This window comes from Salvia hispanica, chromosome 6 (assembly GCF_023119035.1).
Source record: "Salvia hispanica cultivar TCC Black 2014 chromosome 6, UniMelb_Shisp_WGS_1.0, whole genome shotgun sequence".
NCBI lineage: Eukaryota > Viridiplantae > Streptophyta > Magnoliopsida > Lamiales > Lamiaceae > Salvia > Salvia hispanica.
In genome coordinates, this window is record NC_062970.1 from 29,317,134 (window position 1) to 29,341,304 (window position 24,171).

General features: G+C 36.5%; 2 protein-coding genes across 6 annotated transcripts; one reads left to right on the forward strand and one right to left on the reverse strand.

The window, feature by feature from the left end:
* Positions 1 to 628: 628 nt before the first annotated feature.
* LOC125197107 (serine/threonine-protein kinase PBL35-like) lies at positions 629 to 3,102 on the reverse strand. Its single transcript, XM_048095809.1, has 6 exons — positions 2,712 to 3,102; positions 2,187 to 2,518; positions 1,970 to 2,105; positions 1,565 to 1,698; positions 1,351 to 1,474; positions 629 to 1,264 (listed from the first exon to the last, which is right to left on the reverse strand). The coding sequence occupies exons 1-6, from the start codon at positions 2,830 to 2,832 to the stop codon at positions 783 to 785; spliced, it is 1,329 nt and encodes a 442-aa protein (XP_047951766.1). The 5' UTR covers positions 2,833 to 3,102; the 3' UTR covers positions 629 to 782.
* Positions 3,103 to 8,638: 5,536 nt separating this feature from the next.
* On the forward strand, positions 8,639 to 24,112 carry LOC125193138 (nuclear pore complex protein NUP160). 5 transcript variants are annotated; one of them, XR_007171532.1, is made up of 28 exons: positions 8,639 to 8,958; positions 9,107 to 9,233; positions 9,319 to 9,583; positions 9,943 to 10,003; positions 12,168 to 12,325; positions 12,646 to 12,728; positions 13,667 to 13,771; positions 13,868 to 13,965; positions 14,264 to 14,384; positions 15,324 to 15,506; positions 15,924 to 16,116; positions 16,235 to 16,806; positions 17,783 to 17,951; positions 18,152 to 18,429; positions 18,513 to 18,700; positions 19,044 to 19,120; positions 19,218 to 19,561; positions 20,011 to 20,079; positions 20,170 to 20,488; positions 20,773 to 20,901; positions 21,097 to 21,205; positions 21,300 to 21,371; positions 21,866 to 21,998; positions 22,743 to 22,850; positions 23,071 to 23,211; positions 23,416 to 23,589; positions 23,685 to 23,799; positions 23,897 to 24,112. XR_007171532.1 is itself a non-coding variant. In XM_048090881.1 (27 exons), the coding sequence occupies exons 1-27, from the start codon at positions 8,774 to 8,776 to the stop codon at positions 23,724 to 23,726; spliced, it is 4,503 nt and encodes a 1,500-aa protein (XP_047946838.1). In that variant the 5' UTR covers positions 8,639 to 8,773; the 3' UTR covers positions 23,727 to 24,112. The 5 variants fall into 5 exon arrangements, 2 of the variants coding, with proteins under 2 accessions (XP_047946838.1, XP_047946839.1); XM_048090881.1 differs by having other exon boundaries at positions 23,685 to 24,112; XR_007171534.1 differs by lacking the exons at positions 8,639 to 8,958; positions 9,107 to 9,233; positions 9,319 to 9,583; positions 9,943 to 10,003 and having other exon boundaries at positions 12,204 to 12,325; positions 12,659 to 12,728.
* Positions 24,113 to 24,171: the final 59 nt, after the last annotated feature.

Here is a 24,171-nt window from a genome sequence, read left to right on the forward strand (position 1 = left end):
GAGCTGATCAAGTGAGGTAAACGTAAGTAAAAATGTGGATCTTGTTCTTTTACAATTATTTTAGAGCAATAGTATCAGTTAAGAAAAATCAAATAAACTCGAGTAGAGAGTTAAATTTGATAGAAATATTAAAGCATAGCATGGTATGTAATAAAATATGATTAGTTAATAGTATTAATGATGTGGTGTATTGGTATTGCAATTACATGATGCATGTGAAACCAAACTTTAAAAAAGTGGGGACTAAATCATGCAGCTTCTGTTGCATATATATATTCACTTATTAGTGGGACAAAAATCATACCGATTCCCTCACTTTTGATCACAGAATTGTCTGCTGTGGATATGTCACTACTAAAGTTCTTAACTTTTTTTCAAAATAATTTACAGAATATTTTGAGGTCACTCCAGATTCCAGCTTGAATTTGACACTGATAAGAATCGTTAGCACAAGGAATATATCTCATTTATATTCCACTTATAATTCAAGCTGTGAATCACAACTGGGCATGGTCAAAAAGGCTATGGTGTTTCTGCACAAGATGCTCTATTTTAATGTGATCTTTTTGTGAAACCACACTTTCAATCTATTTCAAGAGATGTATGTAGCTTCTGCAAACCAGCACCATCACACTAAAACCTCATAAAATATTCAAATCAGGGATCAACATTCCTCTGCTAATACAAACATTTGAGTATCAAGAAAACTTACAGCATACACAAGACAAGTACTAATGGTTGTTATGACATAAAAATTACACACAAGCAAAAAACTAGGACCCTTATTTACAATAATGCTGAGTAGATGTTAGGTTGGAATCTCTTACAGTGTCCTTTGATTGGTTAAGGTTGGGTTGATGGCCAGTGTCTGTCTTCCTGTCGCGCTTCCCTGATGGAGGGAAGCGGCGTCTCCCAGCCTGAGAGAAGCGCGTGTGGTAGTTTAGTATGGCGAGATCGTTGAGGTGTTGCAGCGGGGTGAGGACCTTGACGACTTCCTCCATTGAAGGCCGAGACTTGGTGTCCTTGCTTAGGCAGCTGTGAGCTAATTGAGCAACCTTGTGCACACCTTTGATTGAATAGTTGAGCTCGAGGCGAGGATCCACTACTTGATACACCTTCCTCTTCTCGGACAGATAAGGCCGCGCCCATGTCACGAGATTCTGTTCTCCACTTGGCCGTTTCTTGTCCATGGATCGCCGGCCAGTCAAGATCTCCAGGAGCACGACTCCAAAACTATAAACGTCGCTCTTTGAGGTCAAGTGTCCTGACACAACAAAGAATGAGCCAAGAATGAACAAAGAGTAGAGATAAATGGTCACTCAATGACACAAAAATATCAACAATAAGTACCTGTCATTACATATTCTGGAGCAGCGTAGCCATAGGTTCCGACCACCCTAGTAGAAACGTGTGTTTTGTCTCCCTGAGGACCGGCTTTCGCCAAACCGAAATCTGAGAGCTTAGCATTGTATTCCTGAGGGAAATGGGAAATGTTACATCAAGATTGTTTGAACTATGATGAGGCCATCTATCAAGTTCCTGGTGATCAATTTCACTCACATACCGAGTCAAGCAAGATGTTTGACGTCTTGAAATCACGGTAAATAACAGGTTCAGGCCCAGTGTGGAGGAAAGCTAGCCCTTTGGCTGCTCCAAGTGCAATCTTGATCCTGTTGGACCACGGAAGAGGTATGGTCCCTTCAATGGGTATTCACCATATCAGCATATCCTCCACTCAACAAACAGCAATATAATCGAGTGTTTCCAAGAGTAAACATCATGTTGAAACTCAATTTGCACCAAATGGTCACAGAACTAGCAAGTATACCTCTGGAAACTTATACAAAGAAAGCCATCATAGCATTCTTACCTCAGTAATTTAACAGACTCAAGAAAACAGGAAGGCTAGATATCACATTAGTGCACATTATACTTAGATAAAACCTTGGGCAGCATATGCAATACTTACTTCTAAAAAGATGGTTTTCAAGGCTTCCACGGGTCATGAATTCATAAACAAGCAGCCTTTGATCATCTTCAATACAATATCCGATGAGCTTAACGAGGTTAGGATGATGAAGTTGCCCGAGAAAATCAACCTCAGCCTGCACTAAAAAGAATGCCATGAGCTACATTACACATATATATGTCAATCACTGCCCAATTCAAGCCAACAATCAGCTCACCACCCATTCTCTATGGCCTTGCAGGCCATCAGGCTTCAAGCTCTTGACAGCCACCGTGGTCCCTGAGCCGGGCTTTGCTGGCGCCGTCCCATTCTCCTCTATCCACCCCTTGAACACATATCCGAAACCACCCTCCCCAAGAATGCTATCTGGCCTAAAACTACCGGTAGCTGCTTTCAGCTCCTGAAAACTAAACTGAAGCAGTTGGCGTGGAGGTTTCTTTTCTAGTGCAACTGCATCCGAATTCGGATCTTCCTCGGATACCGAGTTTCTAGCCTCATCAGGCACACACATTTCCCGGTTGCTGGCATTCAAATAACGAGTCTCTGTTGCTGTATTAGTAGAGCAAAAATGCAGGAGATTAAACCAAGTTGAAATGCCCAGTTTTAAAAACATTAGATAAATCTATATATGGACAAGATTAGATAACACATACATGAATATGATGACAAAAAACATAAATTTATTTTTAAAAAAAACATAAATCTAGCAAGATTAGATAGAAATGATGAAAAATGAGTATACCAGCATCATAGACAAGGCTGCTTCTAGGGAGGGAAGTGGTGGAGTTTCTTGAATCGGAGCTTTTGCAGCCTCTGACACTGCTTCTGAGAATAGCCCAGCAGCCGCAGTTGTTGTTGTCCATGATTTTCAAAACCCAGAAAAAAGATACGATTTTGTTTCAGTTCATGGGGTCCGAGCTACGCATTGGAACAAGGCGATCACTTATTTACCATGCTTGAGTTGAGGAGAGGGGGAAAAGGGCAAAAGGAGTAAGAGAGGGAGAATTGTTTGTTAATGTTGTTACTGTGGAAAATTGAAGGCATAATCATCATCATCACCACCATCATCACATTTGTGTACAAAAAGAGCTTTTTTGCCACCACCTTTTTGAGCTTTGCTTTCACTCTCAGATAAATTAGATTGAAGAATTACGGAAAGAGGCATCAACTTAACGATTTGACAACTAATTTGATTGTATTTTACTATTTGGTCACATGATTTGAGATGCTTAATTTAAAGGCCGTTAATAAGGTCCAAAATAGGATATTTGAATTGGAATTATCTCTAACGAAAATACATTATACACTATAATTATACATGCAAATAAATATTTAATAAACATGCTGCATAAACGGAAATTAAAGTATAAACAAAAACATCAACAAAAAAGGGACCTTAAACTCTTTTGAATTTTATTTTTCTTCGTTTTGGCACCATATATATATAAACTTCTGGAAGCGGTGGGTAGAGAAATTTAGGGATAAATATTGATATGTTTGATATAAATAGATAATTGATGAATTGATGTATGGGAAAAAGAACATAAAAAAAAAGGGGGGGAAACAACCTTGCTTGATCCACTGTGATATTATGGGCTTGGTTATGTCTCACCAGCATAATAATCACCAATTCCTCTTTCATTTGAATTCATCTCATGTTCCATCATTACTAATTCCCCAACCTTGCCTCATTGGATGGCTGAATATTAAATTTACCATAAATAACGCAATCTTCTCATTAAATCAAAATGAAACCATTTCATCAGTTTATGACTTTATATTATTTAAATATTGTAACCAACAAAAGTATTGTGATTGAAATTGTCGGCTACTGACTTCCTGGCCTATGAATTATAAAGGTATTTGAATTTCAAAATATAGCTATAATTATCGTCTTGCAATTATTTAATTCAATTGGATAAAAACACCTCATTGTCTTAATGTTTAGGATTGGGAAACTTACTTGGAACTGGAGTTGAGAGCCTCAGTCTGGAAATTAATCCAAAAGACTTGTATTATTCATGTGTTTTTCAATAAAAATTAGTACTGTAGTTTATTTTCATCTTTTTTAACAAGGAGTTTTGATATTAAATGTTACTATTATAACTAGTACTATTAGGTAACAAATCTAGTCAATATAATTGTGTGGTCAAAACCCATATAAAGATAGTCAAGAGAAGAATGATGGCAACCACCCTCCTAGCCTAAAAAAATATTCTTTTTGGGGGTTAAGTAAGTATGAATAATTGCATATTTTATTATAAATAATATTAATACATATAATTAAGCATGAGAAATATTGATATTGTATATTATATTAGGTGGACTCTTATGAGAATGCAATCACACATTTGCTCATAATATTTGCCAGTTTTATTTAGCCACACCATGCATAGATCTTCATTCTCCACGGGAATATGTGTGATATATTATAGTACACACTATATACTTGGCCACTCCATGTTTTTTTGGCATATAAAAGGATTGAATGATCGATCCTATTCTTTTATTTGCGACTTGATTAATGCCTTGTTGGAAAGGAGTTATACCATTTGTTCCCACTAAGTTTTTAGAGTCCCCACTCTAAACATTAAAGTGGACTGCAATACTTTCGCGCAATAAGTTAACTAGGTCCACTAAAATCCTTTGCATGCCAAAACAGTGTTTGAAAATTTAGTTTTTAAGTTGGTAGGCCTTCTAATTAATTTTGAAATATTTGAGCTTGTACGATATATTCTTATTAAAATTGTGGTTCTATGTTTAATTTACATAATATTGTCTTTATAATAATCGCTTAAGTAATTAAGTCAACAAATTCGCACATAGACAATTTAATGACGAATTGTTAATTTAGTTGATTGTCAATCACTCTTCTACAGATTTGACAAGTTATAAGCTAATTATAAATTATAAGTTGTATAAAAGGGAAAAATGCTTCCAACCAATAAAAGTGTTAGAGCATAGTATCACAAACAAGAGACTCTCATAAACAACCTAACATATATAACAACATTAACAACATACAAAATGATTAGTTGCATTCCTGCCAAGACAAGAACAAAAATATACAAAGCAGTAACGATGAATCACAATAAAAGACACACAAGACAAATGAAAGTTGCTCTGAAAGGAGATGACTCACATCACAAATGTGTAACACACGACATCTAACATACCTAACTCCTTCTTGCACTCCTTGAGCAAGTCAACCTCTTGCATTGTTCTAATTTTCTACTATTTGCCCAAAATGTCTGGACACTAACCATGCACAAATGCTTAAAAACTAGCTACTAGCCATATAATGAAGCAAAAAACAACAAGAATCTTAAATGATACTCCCTCCGTCCCATGTTACTCGCACTTTTCATTTTAGGCCGTAAATTTGGGATTGACTTTTTAGTGTAATTAAATTAGAATTTTAAGTGTAATGAGACATCACTTAATAAATGAGCTCTTAACTTAATCTATTAATTAAATGCATTAATTCTAACTTAAACTATAAATAGTGTAAGGAATTTGTGACGAGCCGAAAAGCAACAGTGCAAGTAACATGGCCACATGGGACAGAGGGAGTACTATATTTAGAAGGAAAAATATTACTACAATGAATCAATTAAGGATATGTAATATCAGTGTCTTCGAATAGAGTTATTGACTTACTCTAGTTTAAATAATTACATTGTACATCATTATAAAATACCTCTATTAAAGAGGATTACTATATAATGAGAATAAACCTGTAAAGTAAATAACCTTGTTTGTCGATGGTGTCAACGCCGATTAACATGGTATCAAGAGTAAATTTTTTTTTATTCAAATCATCTATACCTTTTCCGACCCTTTTGAAGCCAAAACTTGTGAAAACAACCAACAAAAACATGTCAAAATCCGAAGAACACAAACCAATTGTTACTTGTATAATCGAAAGAGTTTGCGAGGCAATTTGCAAATTTCATGCGCAATAGTTTGGCCATGGCAAACCCAAGATCACTGTCTCCACCAGGTATCATAGTCGATACCAAGTTATTAGATCTCGAGTTCAAATTGAACGGCTAGAATTACTCGTTGTGGGTTGTAGTGATGGAGAAAGCCATCATCAGCAAGGGAATGGATCTCCCACATCACCGGGGACCATCTCCCCCATCAAGGACAGATCCGACCTTTGCATGGTGGCAACAGACGGATCATTATGTCTATACTCTATACGTGGTTGGTTCAAAACATTGAAGCAAAACTCGTATGATGAGTATCTCAACCGCAACAATCAAACACTTGTGGAAGAGTCTGATTGCAACGTACTCCAGTGATGGAGATAAGATCCTAGGTCTACAAGCGAGCACCCTGAAATAGAGGGTAGAGTCATTAGAGGAAATCTGGACCCTGTTATAGGAGATATGGGTCGCAATTGATCAGAAAGTAGGAGTTACATTTTCAGCCGATGAAGGTTCCTCCATGCAAGGTGTCCTTGGTTTTTATTTGGGCTCTCTCCCATTATCCACTTATTGGTTGACCCACAAAACAAATTCAGTAAAATAGGAATTTTTCATACTTTTTTTTCTATTTCCTCTTAATCTTTAAACTAAAGGGCCAACTGGCGTTCTACTTTCATTACGAACGTGTATCACACCAGGATCCGTTGCTCAAATTGAATAACGCCAATGCTATAGGAGTTTCCGGATTATGTCAAATAAGAATAGTAGTACCAAATTGCAGCACCTTTTTTTGTAATCAAAAATGGAAAATTTCTCTTCCAGCTTTCTTAGTGCCTCCGTTCGCTACCGAGGAAGATCCCTGTCTTGTCGATGGGGGAGAGCAGCATGAGGAAGGAATATGGTTTGGTAGGTGATCGATGAGGAAGATGTATCACACCAGGATCCGAGTGCTTGCAATGTTTGGATGGTGAAACTAGAGAACTTTGAGCGTGGATGAAGAGAACAGCTGCCAAAGGCCAGGAGAAAGAGCGGTGGGTGATCGATGTGGGGGGATGAGAGAATTGCTTCTCGTCTACAAGTGAGAGTCGTATGAGTGAGACGATACGAAAGAAAATAGGTCCAACTTGGAGAAATTTGCAGTGTTCTGTGTAAATAGCATGACTATTACGACTAACCAAGTAGGATTAATATCTCATCGAAAAATGATATGGTCAGGTTGGGAACACTAAATTTATGATTTTGTAGACCAATTTTTAACTTAATGTGAAATATCATAAACTTAAAGTTTATGATGAGTCTAAATTTATTGCCATCTTGCGTTTTGTCACGGCTTAGCTTTTAATTTCTTTTTAGTAAAAGCGGAGTTCTTGTTTTAAATAAAATACTCCATTGTCAATGAATAATAGTTCCTTATGATATGAATTTTAAAATATAACTAGTAAAAATGAATAAAGTACGATACAAATGATAAAAAAATTACTAGAAAATTCTATAAATAAATGTCAGATTAATTTGAATAGATGTATCAAAATTAAAATGTAAAATTAATATAATAGTAATGAATGATGTAAGTAATTCTTCCTCCGTCGTATCACATGTACACATTTCTTGACCGTAATAGTGGTAGAGAGAAAAAGGAGGAGAAATGATAAAGTAACATAGATAGAATATTGTTTTTTGACCGTAAAAGAAAATGTTGTACCTGTAGTGGAACGATCCAAAAAAGAACATGTCTCACTTATGGTGAGATGGAAGGAGCTCTCTAGTGTTGATAAAGAAAAAATGAGTGAAACATTTTTATTCGGCCCTTGTTTTGCGAAGATGGTAAAAATAGTTAAAGTTGAGAGAAAGTAAAATAAGTGAGAGAATAATATAGAAGATAGTCGCATGTACTTTATTCGCCTACTTACTTTATTTTTTTTTTCGTTTTAACTGTTTATTACTCCATCCGTCCCACAATAAGAGTCCAGTTTTGTCATTTCGATTCGTCCTACAATAAGAGTCCTATTTCTTTTTTACCATAAATAGTAAACATGCCCCACATTCCACCAACTTACTTCACCCAATTTTGTTATAAAATTAATATATATAAGTGCGAGTCATATTCTACTTACTTATTCATTTCACTTTTATTTATATTTCTTAAAATCCGTGCTACAAATAAATATGACTCCTATTATAGGACGGAGAGCGTATTATTTTCATAAAAAAATGGCCGAATAGAAAAGTCACAAACGGAGGGAGGACAAAAGTCCTGCTTTCACAAGTTTTAGAGCATTCACAATAGTGGACTAGCCGCTAGTCCGCTGCGACCGGCTAGCGGGTGACGGACGAGCTCGACGGAAAACCTCTTGTCCGTTGGATACGACATTAGTCCGTGCTAGTCCGTATTGTGGGCTCCTGACAGACTAGCACACAGACTAACAATTTTTTCGATTTTTTTTTTAAATTATGCATGTTTTTTTTTAATTTATACAAAATAGTTGCATTTTTCCGTATTCGTGTTGACATTTTAATTTCGTATTTGTGAATTTGTGGTTTTGTTTGTTGGGATGTTCTAGTGCTTAGTGCTTGTCCACTATTGTGCAGTGAGATATCCTAATAATATGGCAGTGCAGTGACTCGTCCTAGTGACGTGGTAGAAGGTGTTTTTGGCTAGTCCGCCGGATATCTGCCCTATATTGCAGGAGATCGTAGTGCACTAAATTCCTGGGTAGACATTTTAAAGAGCAAATGACCATCTCCCTCCCAAATTCACCTTAAACCCTATTCTTCTGCACACTCTCACCTCTCTACATCTACTCTACTCTTCCACCTCCGGTGCCGCATTTTAGCTTCCGATTTTCTTCAATCAGAGGCGGCGGCGGCGGGAATGGCGACCAGTAACCACTGGCGAATGGCCGGTATGGAGGTCCCGCTGCTCAGCACTGACTCAATCGAATGGCGTCAACTCTCCGTTCCTTCCACATCTACATATACGCCCAACAACGACAACTCTATTGCCAAAGACTTCGCCTCTTCCTGCGCCGTTGGAAATCCTCCTTCCTATTTCATCTGGTACTGCAATTAACCCACTCTCTCTCGAGCACTGCTGCTTTTGTCAATGTGACATAGGTTTATGCATTCAACTACGATTTTGGTTTATTGCTGTTATTTATCCATCGCATTTTTGCAGTGTTTCTTATTCTTTGACTTTGTATTGCAGGAAAACCAGTAGGAGTAAGGCACACGTGCTGGAGATTCTACAACTTAAAGATACACCAACTATAGGGCTGCGCCTTGTATTTCCTGATTCTCTTTTTCCGTTTGCTTTCATCTGCAAATCACGCGAGGTGTGCTTGGCTTGGAATTGACTACTTAATCTTCCACACTTCCTTAGTATATGGCTATGCCATTAATACTGTCTTTTGCATGTAGACCAATGTTGCTTCTGGAGATTGTTTGGTGCTCTATGCTTTGACGATCTCAGGAGTTGCTTACGCCATCAGATTGAAGAGCAATTTTGACTATGGAACTTCTTCTTTTGTCCCCGCTAGTGAGGTTCTCGAATATAATATACACGTCCAACCTCATAGCGGGACAATAACCGCTGTTGCAGCATCAGAAGGATGCTTGCTCATCGGAAGGAGTGATGGATCTATTAGCTGCTTTCAGCTTGGCATACTTGATCCCAGTACTCCAGGTCCATAAGTTATATGCTTTTAAATGTTTGCTCAAGACATGTATTTGCCACTCTCCTGCTGCTATAAAAAAATTATGGATCAGTTGATTCTCTTGTATCTGATACTTTCTTCTTTCTTTGTGATATACATTTGCAAGTAAAAGTTGATGATTGCATGGTACCTATACCAAATTATTAGACGTTCCGTAAAGTTAACTTCATTACATTTTGGTGTGGTGCTTTGCATTTCCAACGTTCTCAAAGTTCGCATTTCTAAATGAATTGCATGGCGTAGAGTGTGGATTCCGTTGCGTGTTGTTTAATTGATGAATCACTCTTAATTGTTATTTTCCTGATGTTTCTTATGATATAATTTGCAGGCTTTGTGTCTGAATTGCGAGACGATGCTGGATTTGGTCGGTTGTGGGGCATATTGTCAAGGTATACTTTGCTTCTAAAAAATGAAGTTTCATTCTGTCACTATCTTTACCTTTTAATGCTCTGCGCGTTTTATTTCACATCAGAAAGGTCTTCATCAATTTTATTCAGAATCTAGGTCTTAAATAAGCACTTGTTTTTTTTTCATGAAGAAAGAGAGATGAACCTGGTGAAGAGGCTTTCTTTTAGTAGAACAAGTCCTGTTAGTTTTAGGTCTTCTTTCAGTTATTAGGAGAATCACATTTTCATTTAGTTATTAGTCACTATGGCTACATTTCCTCTGAAATTCTTTTCTATAAAAATCATAGTTGGTATCTTTCCCGAGAAACTTCTTGATGCTTTTTTGTGCTGATGGAAATATTATGTTTGCTTTTCAGCTTTTCTAATAAATTTTACTCCATGAGTTAAATCAAAGGTAGAAACATGATGCCAAGGGGAATTTTTCTCTATATTCATCTACTAATCAAAGCACCTATATATACACAAGAGTCCTTTGAACTAGTAAAGCACTAAGTCACTAACTTGCTCTACAATTTATACCATATACTATTAAGTTATAAACTTCAATTTTAACATTATGAAAAATATGCTTTGTCAAATTAAGACTTATAATCTGCTTGACATCTCCTAAGAATATGTGCACCTGAAATTCGTTCTGCAGTGAGACACTAAGTTGTGACCACTGACCTGTGGATTCTTTTTATCTCTGTTTGCATTAGTTTAAGATGGTGTCTTCAGCATCATAGGCTGGTGACCAAGACAGTAAATGTTGACCCAACCTGCTTACAAACTGCTGCTCTCCATTTCTCCCCTCATCTCTCTTGAAAACACGCATTCTCTCCGTAATGAATTAATCTCCTTTATTTTCAACAAGTAATTATGGATTAACTTAATGCTTTGAACAAACTGAAGCCAGTCATATATGGTACTGAGTGTAGACTCATAACGCAGCCTTTTTATTTTCACCAAAAATTGAAAATGTAGATACTTTGAACTACTGAGTTAGGCATATCTACAGTACTAGGTCCACCCTCATAAAGTGGCCTTTCTTAACAAGATACATGTAAAGCTGTCAATTTCTCAAATGAACCTTCTGTTTTACTTTACAGACCTTATGCCTCAGCTTTTAGTTTCTCGTGATGGTAATCCCATATTAGAACTCAAAACATGAAGGTCTATATTAATGAAAAAAGTGTTTCGTAAACCAACCTGGCAACCTATAGGTTTTTATGTGAAGAGGAGTTTCCAGAGCTTCCTGCGATTAAGAAGTTATATATTTTGTTTGGGAAATTGTATATTATGAATTCCGAAATGTCAATGTTAAAATTGATATGGAGAGTTTAAATCCTGCAGATTGTCTGAAGCCTCTCCTTCCCTTTTTGCTCCCCTACAAATTGCTCCTAGATCTGTTTAATTATGGAGCACAAAACTGAAGTTAATGTAATCCAAAAAATAAAGCTTGCTGGTGAAGACCAGTCAGATGGAAAGTTTTCTCTTATGGAAAACTCTTATATGATTGATTAGAAATAGGGCCGTGTTAAGGCTTTAAGCTAACTATGACATGTACTGGTTAAACATCTAATCTGAGTTACTTATAGATAGTCACTGGCTCACTGCTTGGTGGGCTGCGATGTTGACATAATTATGAGCTGGCTGATTTCCTGCTTTTTTAACATTGTGCTCCAACCAATAGAAAAAAGATATCTGGCTCCACATGTTTGGAGATGTGGATGAACTTTTAGTAATTTAAACTTAGGCAACACAGTGACATAAGAGTTCAGCCTACGAGGAAAAGACTTAGCCCATTTTTTGATTAATTGTGAATATGGTACACTATAGAGTGGGAACAGAGAAGGGAACTAGTAATTCAATTTTTTGTTTAGAATCTTTTGATTAGTTTTCCTTGAGTCGAATTTTTTCTTATGATTGGCTTGTTAACTTGTTGTACTACATTATAATATATGGGTTTGTAAAAACTTACATCATTATTATTTTATTGTTGAACTTAATGTCAGAAATGCAGTTCCATATGTACTCCAGGGACATAAAAACCTGTGCCAGAGGCAACCACTCCTTTATAGAATAATGCTTTTTGCTCTATCTTGTCTTCTCTTAGTTTCTTGTGATTTTTATTTCTCATACTATTTCATGAATATTTTTCGTGTAGGAGCCCTAACTTGGCTGCTGTAGTGGATTTAGTGGTTTCAGAGGTAAACCAGAGAAAGCTTCTCTTTGTGCTTCATTCCGATGGTAGTTTTCGGGTATGGGACCTTCTTAGCCGCAGTAAACTTTTCAGTCATGCCATGCCAGTTCCAGCAAGTACAGGCAAGGATCCGACCTTTACTTTTATTTCCTAATTTCAGCTTGGTTTATTATTATGACTTTGTTGATGTTTCCATGCATGGTATAAAACTATAGCATTCATTGATCATTATAACATGCATCATAGTTTTGCTTTATCCTTTTAGACATATTGTGGAGACTTAGATGCAGGCACCAGTTTTATTACTTGCTATAGAGTTTGCATATTTGCCTCACTAGTCTAATTATTCAAAGCCATATTTCTAAGAACCATTTCTTGAATTGTTTATTTTTTTATGATCCGTTTATTCCTAATGCGCGTTTCATTCATCTAATACTTCCAGGTGCATTTGTTAGGTTGTGGGTGGGCGAAGCGAATATAGTCACATGGGTAATCCCTTTGGCAATGCTTCACGGACAAAATTTGGTATGTGACAGTTAAAGAAGCACCTTTCTTTTTCTTGGCATATAAATAAACCTGTCAAATACCAATTATATTCTATTTGTTCTTATTATGTCACTCCTGATCTGTTCTCTGACGTTTTCCTGCTTTCTACTCTGAACTTTATGCTCACAAAGTTAAGTATTTCCTGGTTACCTCATCTGACTTAGAAAATTTTCTGGTAAAATCTGTAAGCAAACCATATAAAAATAACAACTTGATGATCACAAACATTTCTAGGACATGGATAATATCAGATTTGTGGATTAATACTTGTTCATGTGGAAAAAGCTTGATATGGTGACTCAAAATATCTGATTTGGTACCGATGTTTTTTTTAAGTTGGTCACAACTCACATTATATGGAAAAGCTAGATACCTTAATGTGGTTCCTCAATATAAGTTACATTATACTTGAGGCCATACAGAAAGGATCTTGAATAGAACAATTTGGGTTTCTTTAGGTTAGTCTGTCCAACTTGATGTTTTACTACTCCCTTTGTCCCATTAAGCTTGGCAACACTTTCCATTTTGGGGTTTCCCATTTGTAATGGCCCAAACCCAAAGTGGAAACAAAAAGGTCCTATTTTCCCCTTTTAGTATTTAAATTATGCTATTTAAATTTTCAATAATACATCAAGTAAGTGGATCCATATCACTTTATTCCTTAACAAAGCATTCCTTAGTCTGATATTTCACACTAGATGCATCTTTTTGGTTGTGTAGAGGATGATTGTTGCTTGTTTAGGAAAAAATGAATTATTCTTTTCTTGTTATAGTTTATCTGATATTAGTGGGTGAATTTGTTTATGGAATGATTAATTAGACTGGGTGATTTGTAGAATTTCTTTTGCACTTGAGTCATGCATGCAACAGTCCTGACATTTGTATATACTTGTTCATTTCTGTAAAAAATTGTAAAGGAAGTTGCAACAGAAACAATCTATCTATATGGACTTCGTCTTAATGTGGGAGAAAGGGCACGATTGTCATTGGAGCCTTCATCAAGAAGAATCTCCTTAGGAGAGGTAATTCAATGACTCACCTAATAGTATGCTGCTGTACTTTTACAGTCTTCCAATTGTTAAACAGTGGCTTACATCTGCTTTATGATTGTTTTAAAGGTTGGACCAATTGATGTTAAACTTACTTCGGACAAAGTGTGGATTCTCAAGGAAGATGGCTTCATAATGCAAGAATTACATAGTAATGACTCCACCGAGTAAGTTCACTGAATGTTGCACTTTGTTATTGCTCTTCATTTGCTGTGTATTTTAAATGGTTGCATAGTTTCTGCTGAGAATTTTTTCAAAACCAAATAGTTTGAGCATAGGTCCCTGCTTCGAAATGGTACAGTATTAGTTGCTGTTTTCTGGCCTTTGGGAATATATGAACTAAATTAATTTTCTGTTTCTGGTATCCCTGGAGTTATACCTTCTTTTATCACCTAACCTTGTTTTGACAGCTTTGATCAATCATTTCTCTTTCAAAGTTTGACTTACAGAGACCTTAATTTTTAGGGGGTTAGCCCATTGCTATGCATTGCAAGAAAATTTGGTTGCTGACCTGCTATTTCAGAGTTCTAAACATTCTTCAGATGATCTTCTTTGGCTGGCCTATTCAGCATTTTCTTCAGCAGAGGTACATAATGATTACATTTGTACCTGTTTGTCTTTATAAATTATAACAAATCAATGGTCATCATATATCAAGTCCTAGTCTTTTCTGCCTTTATGAATAAATGAGTATTGGGCATTCTTTGAGAAGCTTGCCCATACTTCTTCAGAATATGTGAAATGCTAAGTGGTGAACTTGGTCACTGGTAGAAAACCGTTGTGCCGCCAGTTCATACTTCATAGTCTTGGTGTTCTTCTTGTATGCCTCTAGAAATTTAGTTTGTGATATACTTTAGGCATGTGCTGTTTGCTGGGTTTACCAAATTTGATGGACTGTGTAGGCTGAAATTAATCTGAATACAGTGTGACACTATGATTCTCAGGTTATGCGTATTATGATGAGAGTTTCATGAACAATTTATTTCATTTTGGAGTACGGCAGCAGAAAAACATTTTTTTGGTGCAAAATTAGCATACCAACATGTGAAACATTTTAGTATATGTCGATATGTGACATATCTCAATACAGTGTGACAATCTGAACATATCTCAATACAGTGTGACATACCAAATATGGTGGACTGTGTAGGCTGAAATTAATCTGAATACAGTGTGACACTATGATTCTCAGGTTATGCGTATTATGATGAGAGTTTCATGAACAAAATAGTTATTTCATTTTGGAGTACGGCAGCAGAAAAACATTTTTTTGGTGCAAAATTAGCATACCAACATGTGAAACATTTTAGTATATGTCGATATGTGACAATCTCGGTGCTACCTTGTATGTACAAGGAGTTATGTTGATGGCATTTCAGTCACAAGAAATAGAGAGATTAAGCATCCTAAATTTGCCAAGCAACTTCAAGCTTGATATTTCGAGCTTCAAGATTATATATGTTGCTGTTATATGTGAAACTACTGCATAACTGCAAGCTGTTGGTAAATATTTCTTGATATACAGGAGGAAATCGCACCATTTCTATCTTCTGTGTTTTTCCATGCATTGCTTTCTCCTGGGGTTCATTGCAATGCTGTTATCAGACAAACTTTAGTAGATTACCAGAAGCACTTCACTGATTCTGAGTTTGGTTCATTCACTGTTGAAGGTCTGAAGAGTGAGATTTTGTCATTGATCGAACATCAGGTATATTAATACATTTCATGATAATTGTGGTCCATTCATAACTCTATTTTTGTATCCCTCCTCTCCAGGATAAGTTTCTGCACCTTTGGTTTAGTGGAATTCACCCTTCAGAGTCTTTATTTCCTTAACCCTACTTTGGATCTTTGAAGCCACATGCATGAATTGAATAGTTGGCTCTATAAGTATTAAAAAAAATTGCCTGCTTTTATTGGTTAAGCTCGAGTTAAAAAAAATTCTATTGGCCACTGCCTGTATAAACTACATATTTTGTTACGACAAGGGTCAACTTGAATGACACATGATGAATGTGCCATCTGCCTTGTAGTCGGGGTTGGTGCTGCCTTTTGTCTTTTATTTACCTATCTTAAAAAGGATGAAAGTCAAGGATACTGGTAATTGATGCATATCCTTCTGTAGGGTGGAAGTGACAGTCCAGTTTCCATTCTTCAATTTTGGAAAGCTTTCTGTGCCCGCTATGTAAATAATTGGTGTAAATACAATGCAGCATATGGTTTGGTCATGGATCCATCCACAGGTGCTTTTGTTATAGTTAGGAACTATACAATCTCTCTATGCCGTGGCTTGGAGGATGTGGAGCATATCATATATGGTAAATCTGGCTTTTTTATCAGTGTCGGATTATTTGCTTGAGCTCTGCGACCTTGTAATCAAATCTATTTACTGCAAGTTAATCTAATGCATAATCTCCTTGACATATATGTCTCCAGATTCTTTTGAGAACCAGAAAAAGTATATAGGCTGTGAGCTGGATGATTTGGGTGATGAGTTGGAAAGAAATATTCTCTTTGAGTTTCTACAATGTGTTCAAAATGTGAGCCAGCAGTTGGGAAAAGCGTCATCAACTATTTTTTGTGAATCACTTCTTAGAACACCTCATATATCTTTCGAGGAGGTTGTTACCCGTCTTCTAAAGATTCTAGAAACTGGATACAGCTCTTCAACTGCAGCAATTCTAATACCAGAACTTGGAGGTGATGCTGCCCTGGAAAAAGAATTGTCAAATCACAGAAACCTAAGAAAATTCTCCACAAATATGTTTTTGTCCTTTCATGAATTGTGCCATAAAGCTAACTCATGGAAAAAGGTTTTAGACGTGGTTGAGAGCTACTTAAAGTTTTTAGTGCCTCATAAAATTGTACTTAAATCGGATGAAGCTGGACCATTCCATATAAATGGTTCTGCAATAGTGCACTCCACGTCCCAAATCGCTAAAGTGATGTTTGATTCCGGGTTGGATATTTGTATGCTGCTAAGCTATATGACTAGCATCAGTGGGCAGGTCAGTTTGCATTATATTGTACATATGGTACATTGCATTGTTTCTGAAATAACTTTTGGTCATGTGTAGAAGAAATTATTGTATTTTTATTCAGCATTTGCGGCATAGCTACCTTAAAAAAGGTTATGGTTTCCCTGTTAATCTACCCTTTTAACTATTTTGTTGTCACTAGACTCTTGATGAACAAGCCTTGAAATAGAAATAATTTTTGAAATACCTAGAAAGCTTTAAAGACCTATTACCTGGATTCTTCATGCCCAGTTTTATTTTATTAGTTACAAGCTATTCTTTTCGGTACATTTCCTTAATGAAGAACACAATCTTAATTTCTGATCTATGAAATTATAACTCTGTCCTGTAAATGGCTACATTAGCGGGATCACTTTCCCTTCCATTTGTATTCTGTTCCTTTGCACAAAATATTATGGATTATACATGCCTCATTTCCTCTGTCTGAAATTTTTTTTTGCTACACAAGTTTCTGACATTGTTGGCATGCATTATTTGTTAAATGGTGATGGTTGTGTCTTAATGTGATTGCATTAACAATTCATTTACAGTTTAGTTCAATGTAATAATATTAAGCAATATCTGCCATCTATCCAGAGCTCCCTTTTGATGTTGGAAAATTTTGCTGTCCATGTGATTTGCTCTTTTTTAGTTCGATGGAATAATAATTAAGCAATGTGATTTGCATCAACAATTCATTTACAGTTTTTATAACTATTGGTCATGCATATGTTTAAGTGGTGCTTTCTTAGTTGTGAGAGCCTCTATTAGAATGGAACTACTGTGTCCACCCCACCCTACTGCACCCGATTTTTTCTCAATAGTTTTGTTTTGGGGGTTTAACTGCTTGTATAAATCATTTCTAAAACAGTTGCAGTTCCCTTTCTCGGTAAGAAACATAAGTTTGGTTAGAGCTTACAGCTCAATATGATTTCGGTGAAGCAACTTAATTCCCTTTCTTATGCAGCTTAAAATGTCATATGATGACGTTTCACGGATTAAAGTAGAGTTAATACCAATGATTCAAGAAATTACGACAGAATGGCATATTATCCATTACTTGGGTACCACACCATGTGAATCACATTCACCGGCAATTGAAGATTTCAGTCATAAACTTTCATCCTTACAAATTGGTAGGATCATATCAGATGTGAATTCACTTTCTGTTGCTCCCTTTGCTTCTAGATTACCACTTGCATACTTATAATTAGACATCAGCATTAGATATTAATGAGCTTCATCACTATAGTTTTATTTTACTAGTTTGAGGTGAGAGCTATATGTGATTATTTGGCCTAACTTCTGCTAATGGTCTCTCTCTCTCTCTCATCAGATTGCAGTGGGGATAAAAGATTGTGGAATGCGAAGCTTGGGAATTTTGAATTTTCATTGGCACATATCCTACTATTGAGCATGCAAGGTTCCTCCGGAGAATTTGGAAAGCTCTTTTTCAGTCAACTTCCAAATCCTATCAGCTTGGTTACTTTAAGTAGGGGGCTTATCAGCTGGATAATTTGGGGAAGAAGTGGCAAAGAATCTTCTGTATTTTTCAGCAATTCAACTGAACTTGCACTGATATTACTTATGAACAATCAGTATAGTGCTACTGAGGTTTATTTCTTTTATCCCTAAACTCCTGTACTCTCGTGTTAGATTTCAGAAGGATTCCTGAGATGATGTCTTACTTTTGCTAGTATTTACTCACTTTGGTGGATGCGTATTCACGCAAGGAGAAAAGTTTTGGAAGTCTTCAAGCTATGGATGGCAAATTGGCTTTGCTGTCCCATCTTCTTGGATGTTGTCTAGTTGTTCAGACACAATATGGACTGCATGGACCAGTTAAGGATAGAAAAATTGCAGAAGCGCTTCCCTGCTTTTTCAGGTATCAGATGATTTTACCGCTATAGGTCTGTGTCTATTTGAAATGAATTACTATGATAGGGTGATGGAAAAGGATTGGTGGAAACTATAATTCACTTCCATGAATCGCCTCTCCTTTGCACACCTGGACATTTTATGTAATTTATTGCTTGTACCTTTCTGATTGTCCATGTGGGACTTACTGTTAGCAAGGGTGGGTGGCCTAGTTATTGTTTTTTCTTGTACTCGTTTTTGATGTATTTTGTGTATTTAAGCATTTTGTTGGTTGAAGTGAATTGTTACTTTAGCCAGATAGCTGTCAAACCTTGCTACACTTAATGATTCTTACTATGTTTGTTGTTCAGAGCTGCATCAATAGAAAGATCTTCAGAGGCTATACAAAGTCTGCCACCTGAAGCAGGATGGTTCAAAGTTGATTTCAGTTACGTTAGCAGTTAAAAGAGTCTTATTGTGAACATTCCATAGCCCCCGCCTCCTTGCTTCTTTGGTTCATGTAGTTTATAATTTATCTCTTGCAGGCAGTTCCCCCTCAACTGCAGCATGGAAGCTTCACTATTATCAATGGGTGATGCAGCTCTTTGAACAATATAATTTGAGTGAAGCTGCTTGCCAATTTGCTCTGGCCGCACTTGAGCAAGTTGATGAATCTCTTGGCACTGAGGGTAGCACCTATAATGGGAACCTTGGTGAATCAGTGACTACTGTAAAGGGGAGACTTTGGGCTAATGTTTTTAAATTGACGTTGGATCTCAATAACTACCATGATGCATATTGTGCTATAATTTCAAATCCAGATGAGGAAAGCAAGATCATCTGTTTGAGGCGTTTCGTTATAGTTCTTTATGAGCGTGGTGCTATAAAGGTTTTCTGTCTATTTCTCATCTGTCACTCTATCTTTCCCACTCTCTCTATTTCATTCTGTTCTCTTCTTGGTCGACTACCTTCCTTCCATGCATTTCCTGCTTAATTGGTATTGAAGCAATCTAGCATTGAAGTTGAACCAAGTAATGTAATAGACTAAACCAAGTTTAGGATTTTGTCTTCTGTTATTAAGTGTTGTGCTTGTGATGGTGAAACCTATTGCCTCATGTATGAATTGTGTTGCTTTAGTTCCTTTTTGTTCCAGTAAGGTTACATGCTACTGAGAATTTTTAATGTGATGGAGCTAAGCTAGCAATTTTTCTTCTGTTCCCTCTCCTTTTCATCTGTTTCGTTTCTTTCTATCTTATTTTGAGTAAGTGATCTTGAGGTGGATGTGTATGTTCAAATGCCTTCACATATAACTCTTTGCTGTTCTTTTATTCCTTGCAGATACTGTGTAATGGCCAGTTGCCACTGATTGGTTTAGTGGAGAAAGTAGAGCGAGAGCTTGCCTGGAAGGTTCGCTATTTTGATTGACAAGTGAATTGGAATATTCTATTCTAGAATACCTTTAAGTATCTCAATGTTAGTAATTATTTTCCTTGGCAGGCAGCGCGTTCTGATATCTCAGCAAAGCCAAACCCTTTCAAATTACTTTATGCATTTGAGGTGCATAGGCATAACTGGCGAAGAGCCGCAAGTTACATTTACCGTTATTCTGTGCGTTTGAGAGCCGATGCAGCAGTAAAAGATCATCAACTAAGGTCTTTTACTCTGCAAGAGAGGGTGAATGGGCTTGCTGCTGCTATCAACGCCCTCCAACTTGTTCATCCATCATATGCTTGGATTGATGCCCCTGTGGATGACATCTCTTATGATAAAGAAATCTATCCTAATAAAAAGGCTAGAATAACCATGCCAGAACAATGTATATCATCATCTAAAATGAGTCCTTATAAAAAAACTGAGGCTGGGTTGGATCAATGGATTTGGGGTGAATAAATCCGAATTTGAACTGATCTATGGAGCTTGATTATATAATTTCATGTTGAGTGGATTTCAAAATCCCTCAATCCCCCTTTTGGCCTTTTTTGAGCCATTATGGTGGATTTGAATCCAAGTGATGATTTGTCCCTCAAATCCAGATCCTACACATCCTTAAAATCTTTGATTATTGTGATATGTAATTCTTATCCTATATTCCTTTCTCAGCTCTCACTGGTGATTCTCTTCCTCAAAAGCTTCCATCTTATTTGGATATTGAGAAACTTGAAAAGGAGTTTGTCCTAGCATCGGCAGAATACCTGCTTTCTTTGGCAAACATCAAGTGGAGCTTTACTGGTATTACAATTACAATGCAAAGGCTATGTCACTGTTACTTTTACCGTATACTTGAATTTGGTTATTTTAAAGTATTTTCTGCTGCTAAATACTTAGCTAAGTGGCCTCATATGCTGTCTATGGATTACGTCAAGCCTAGATCTGCTCAGACTTCTTCTCATTTTCGTGTCCTCTATCTTGATAATTTTCATTCAGGAACTGATAAATCATCGGCTGACCTTATTGATCTTTTGGTTGAATCAAGCTCATATGACATGGCGTTTACGGTGATCCTCAAATTCTGGAAGGGTTCTGGTCTTAAAAGGTTATGCACTGCTTCCTAATAACTTTTGGCCCTAAAAAGTGTTAGCCCCTTGAATGTTTCCAGCGTGTTGATTTTCAAAATATAAATGTTTCAGGGAACTTGAAAGGGTATTTATCACAATGGCACTGAAATGCTGCCCAAGCAGGCTAGGCGCCTCATTGCCTGGGTACGTAAATGTATTATTGCTATATACTCCATCCGTACCTTCAAACATTGCCCATTTTGTCATTTTAGTTTGTCCTCCCAATACACTGCCCAATGCCCAATGCCCAATGCCCATTCCATTTTTGATATGTATCCTCCACCACCCTTATTTTTCTCCTCATTATATCAACTTATTTACATAAAAACCAAGTATGGCCCACATCTTTACCTAATATTTACAAATAAATACATTACCCCTAAATAAATGTGGGCCCCTTTTTTTACTCATCTACACACTTACCTAACATTTATTGAACCCCATGGTGAAAAGAAATGGTTAATGTTTTAAAGGACGGAGTGAGTATATGATTTACATCTTATTTTCTCATTTGACCAGTAGTTTAGATGATATTTGAATTATTATCACTTAAGCCTTTGAATGTAGATAACCTTTTGAGGTTTTTAATATATATCATTATATCCATTCAACTAGAAAAATTCTTGTTTTTTTCTCAGTAAAGATCGTAAACAATATGGTTTGCTGTTGACTTCATCAGAAGATGAGCCTGTACATGACTCGCTTGATGCAGCTGCGGCATCACAACAATTTGTCGGAAGTAGCCACTGGGGAACACTGGAACACTATCTTGTCCGTACTGCCTATTTTTTGTCGTTGTGCTATATATTATGTTGTCATATCGATGGTTTACTCCTAATTGATACATTCTTAGTTTCTATATACTTCTCCAGACTATATTACATGATCTGCCATGTTTTTTTACTGTGTGGTTCTGCGTCCTGTTGGGGTGGCTTGTTTACACATTCATTGTATTTTTGGGTCATATTTGTGGGCTTCCAGTGATTTCAGCAAAACTAAAGAATTTTGTTACTCCCTCCATCCCACTTTAGGAGTCCTGGTTTACCATTTTAGTCCGTCCCATATTAGGAGTCCTGGTTTGAATATTCCATAAATGGTAATAGGCCCCAGTTCCACTAACCTCACTTCACTCACATTTTATTATAAAACTAATATATAAAAATGGACCTACATTTTAGTATATCAGAATCTTCAAGATGAGAATAGTTTCCTAATGCAATCATGCAATGGTGAAAGAGGTTAAAAGTAGTTTTGATTTATGGTTTCCTGCAATCTCCTGTGAAAATGTTAACAAAAGCCATACTGTACTTCTTATGTCTCGTATATTTTGTTTGTTCCTTGCTTGCAAATCTCAGTTCACTTATTCATAGTTCTTCAAATTTGTTGATATATCTTAAAGTAGGTAAGAATGAGGTGGGGTTGTGTTCTATCTAAATTTGTAAATTAGCATGCTCCTATCCAGCTAGCTCTGTTGGTTTGAAGTTCTAGATAACTTACTTGGGTCCTTTATTGCAGGATAAGTACAGGGCATCTCATCCCAGATTGCCATTAATTGTTGCTGGAACTCTACTTTCAGCTGATTCCCAAATTGACTTACCACTATGGCTGGTCCGACATTTTAAGGTAAATAGTGTACAAGCTTCCTGCATTTTGAACAATTTTTTGTGATCTGCATTCTAATAACAAGTATGTTTAAGAAATTATGGTTTGAATTGTGCTTCAACTTTCTCAGATCTACTTTCGTAATGTTGTGATTGTTGGATAAGTTGTCGATTCTCTCTTAATCCAACTGTTCTGGCATGCATCATTCTTTCCTAATTTGTCATTGATTGAAATTGAACAGGGTGATCGTAGTGAAAGTGGTTTTGGCATGGCTGGAAATGAATCAAATCCAGCATCCCTATTTCGCCTGTATGTTGATCACGGAAGACATACAGAGGCTACCAATTTGCTGATTGAATACATGGAAAACTTGGCATCTATTGTAAGTTTATCCAAACTTGCTGATTCATCATGGTGTCTACTGTTGTTTTGAAATGCATGATCTACGTGCAAAGTTATATGGTACCTTATTATAATTGTCTGTCGGAGGCTAAGATTGTCCTGCGTTGATTCATCATGGTGTGTACTGTTTCAATAGCCTTTCTTGTTGCCAAGAACTGAGTTGGTTTTTTGCAATTATCTGCAGCGACCAGCTGATATTATCCATCGTAAAAAGCCTTTTGCTGTTTGGTTTCCATATACTTATGTGGAACGCCTATGGGGCATGTTGGAGGAGTCAATACAAATGGGCCACAGAAGCGACCAGTGTGAAAAGCTGAAAAAATTATTACATGGGGCTTTATCAAGCCATCTAAATCTCGTAAGTTAATCTCTGTTAGCTCTTGTTTTTATTTTGCATTTGAGAGACGCTTGCGCTAATAAATTATTTTCCTTTTCTTACTGGGACATTTACAGCTGAAAGTGGAGTCGGATGATGTTAAATCTTGTTCAAGCTAGTGCTAGATCGTGTAAAACTTTTGGTCTTACCACAGTATCTTGCTCTTCCAACTTCTAAGCTCCAAATACTCAGGTTGGTAACAAAAAATTTCAAAGCGAGATCTACTTATCGGCCTATTTCTGGTGGTTTGCCCTGCTTATAAAATATGCATCTTTTTCATGTTCCTCAGTGCTGCCCAAGTGGGAAAAGATTAGTCGTATCATTATGCTCAAAGCGATTTCAGATTAGTCGTATCATTATGTAAACTCCGAAACTGTATATACATCTTTTTTTTTTTTGTATTGATGAAATGCATCTGGCCGAAATATCTCTTCTTTCTCCCAAATTACAACATTTCTTGGAATGTTGCGTTGCTAATATATGTGGAGTATTATTTTGTAGTCTATACTTAAGTTTATGTCATATAATGTGTATTTTACCTTTTCAAAAGTAAACCTAAAATAC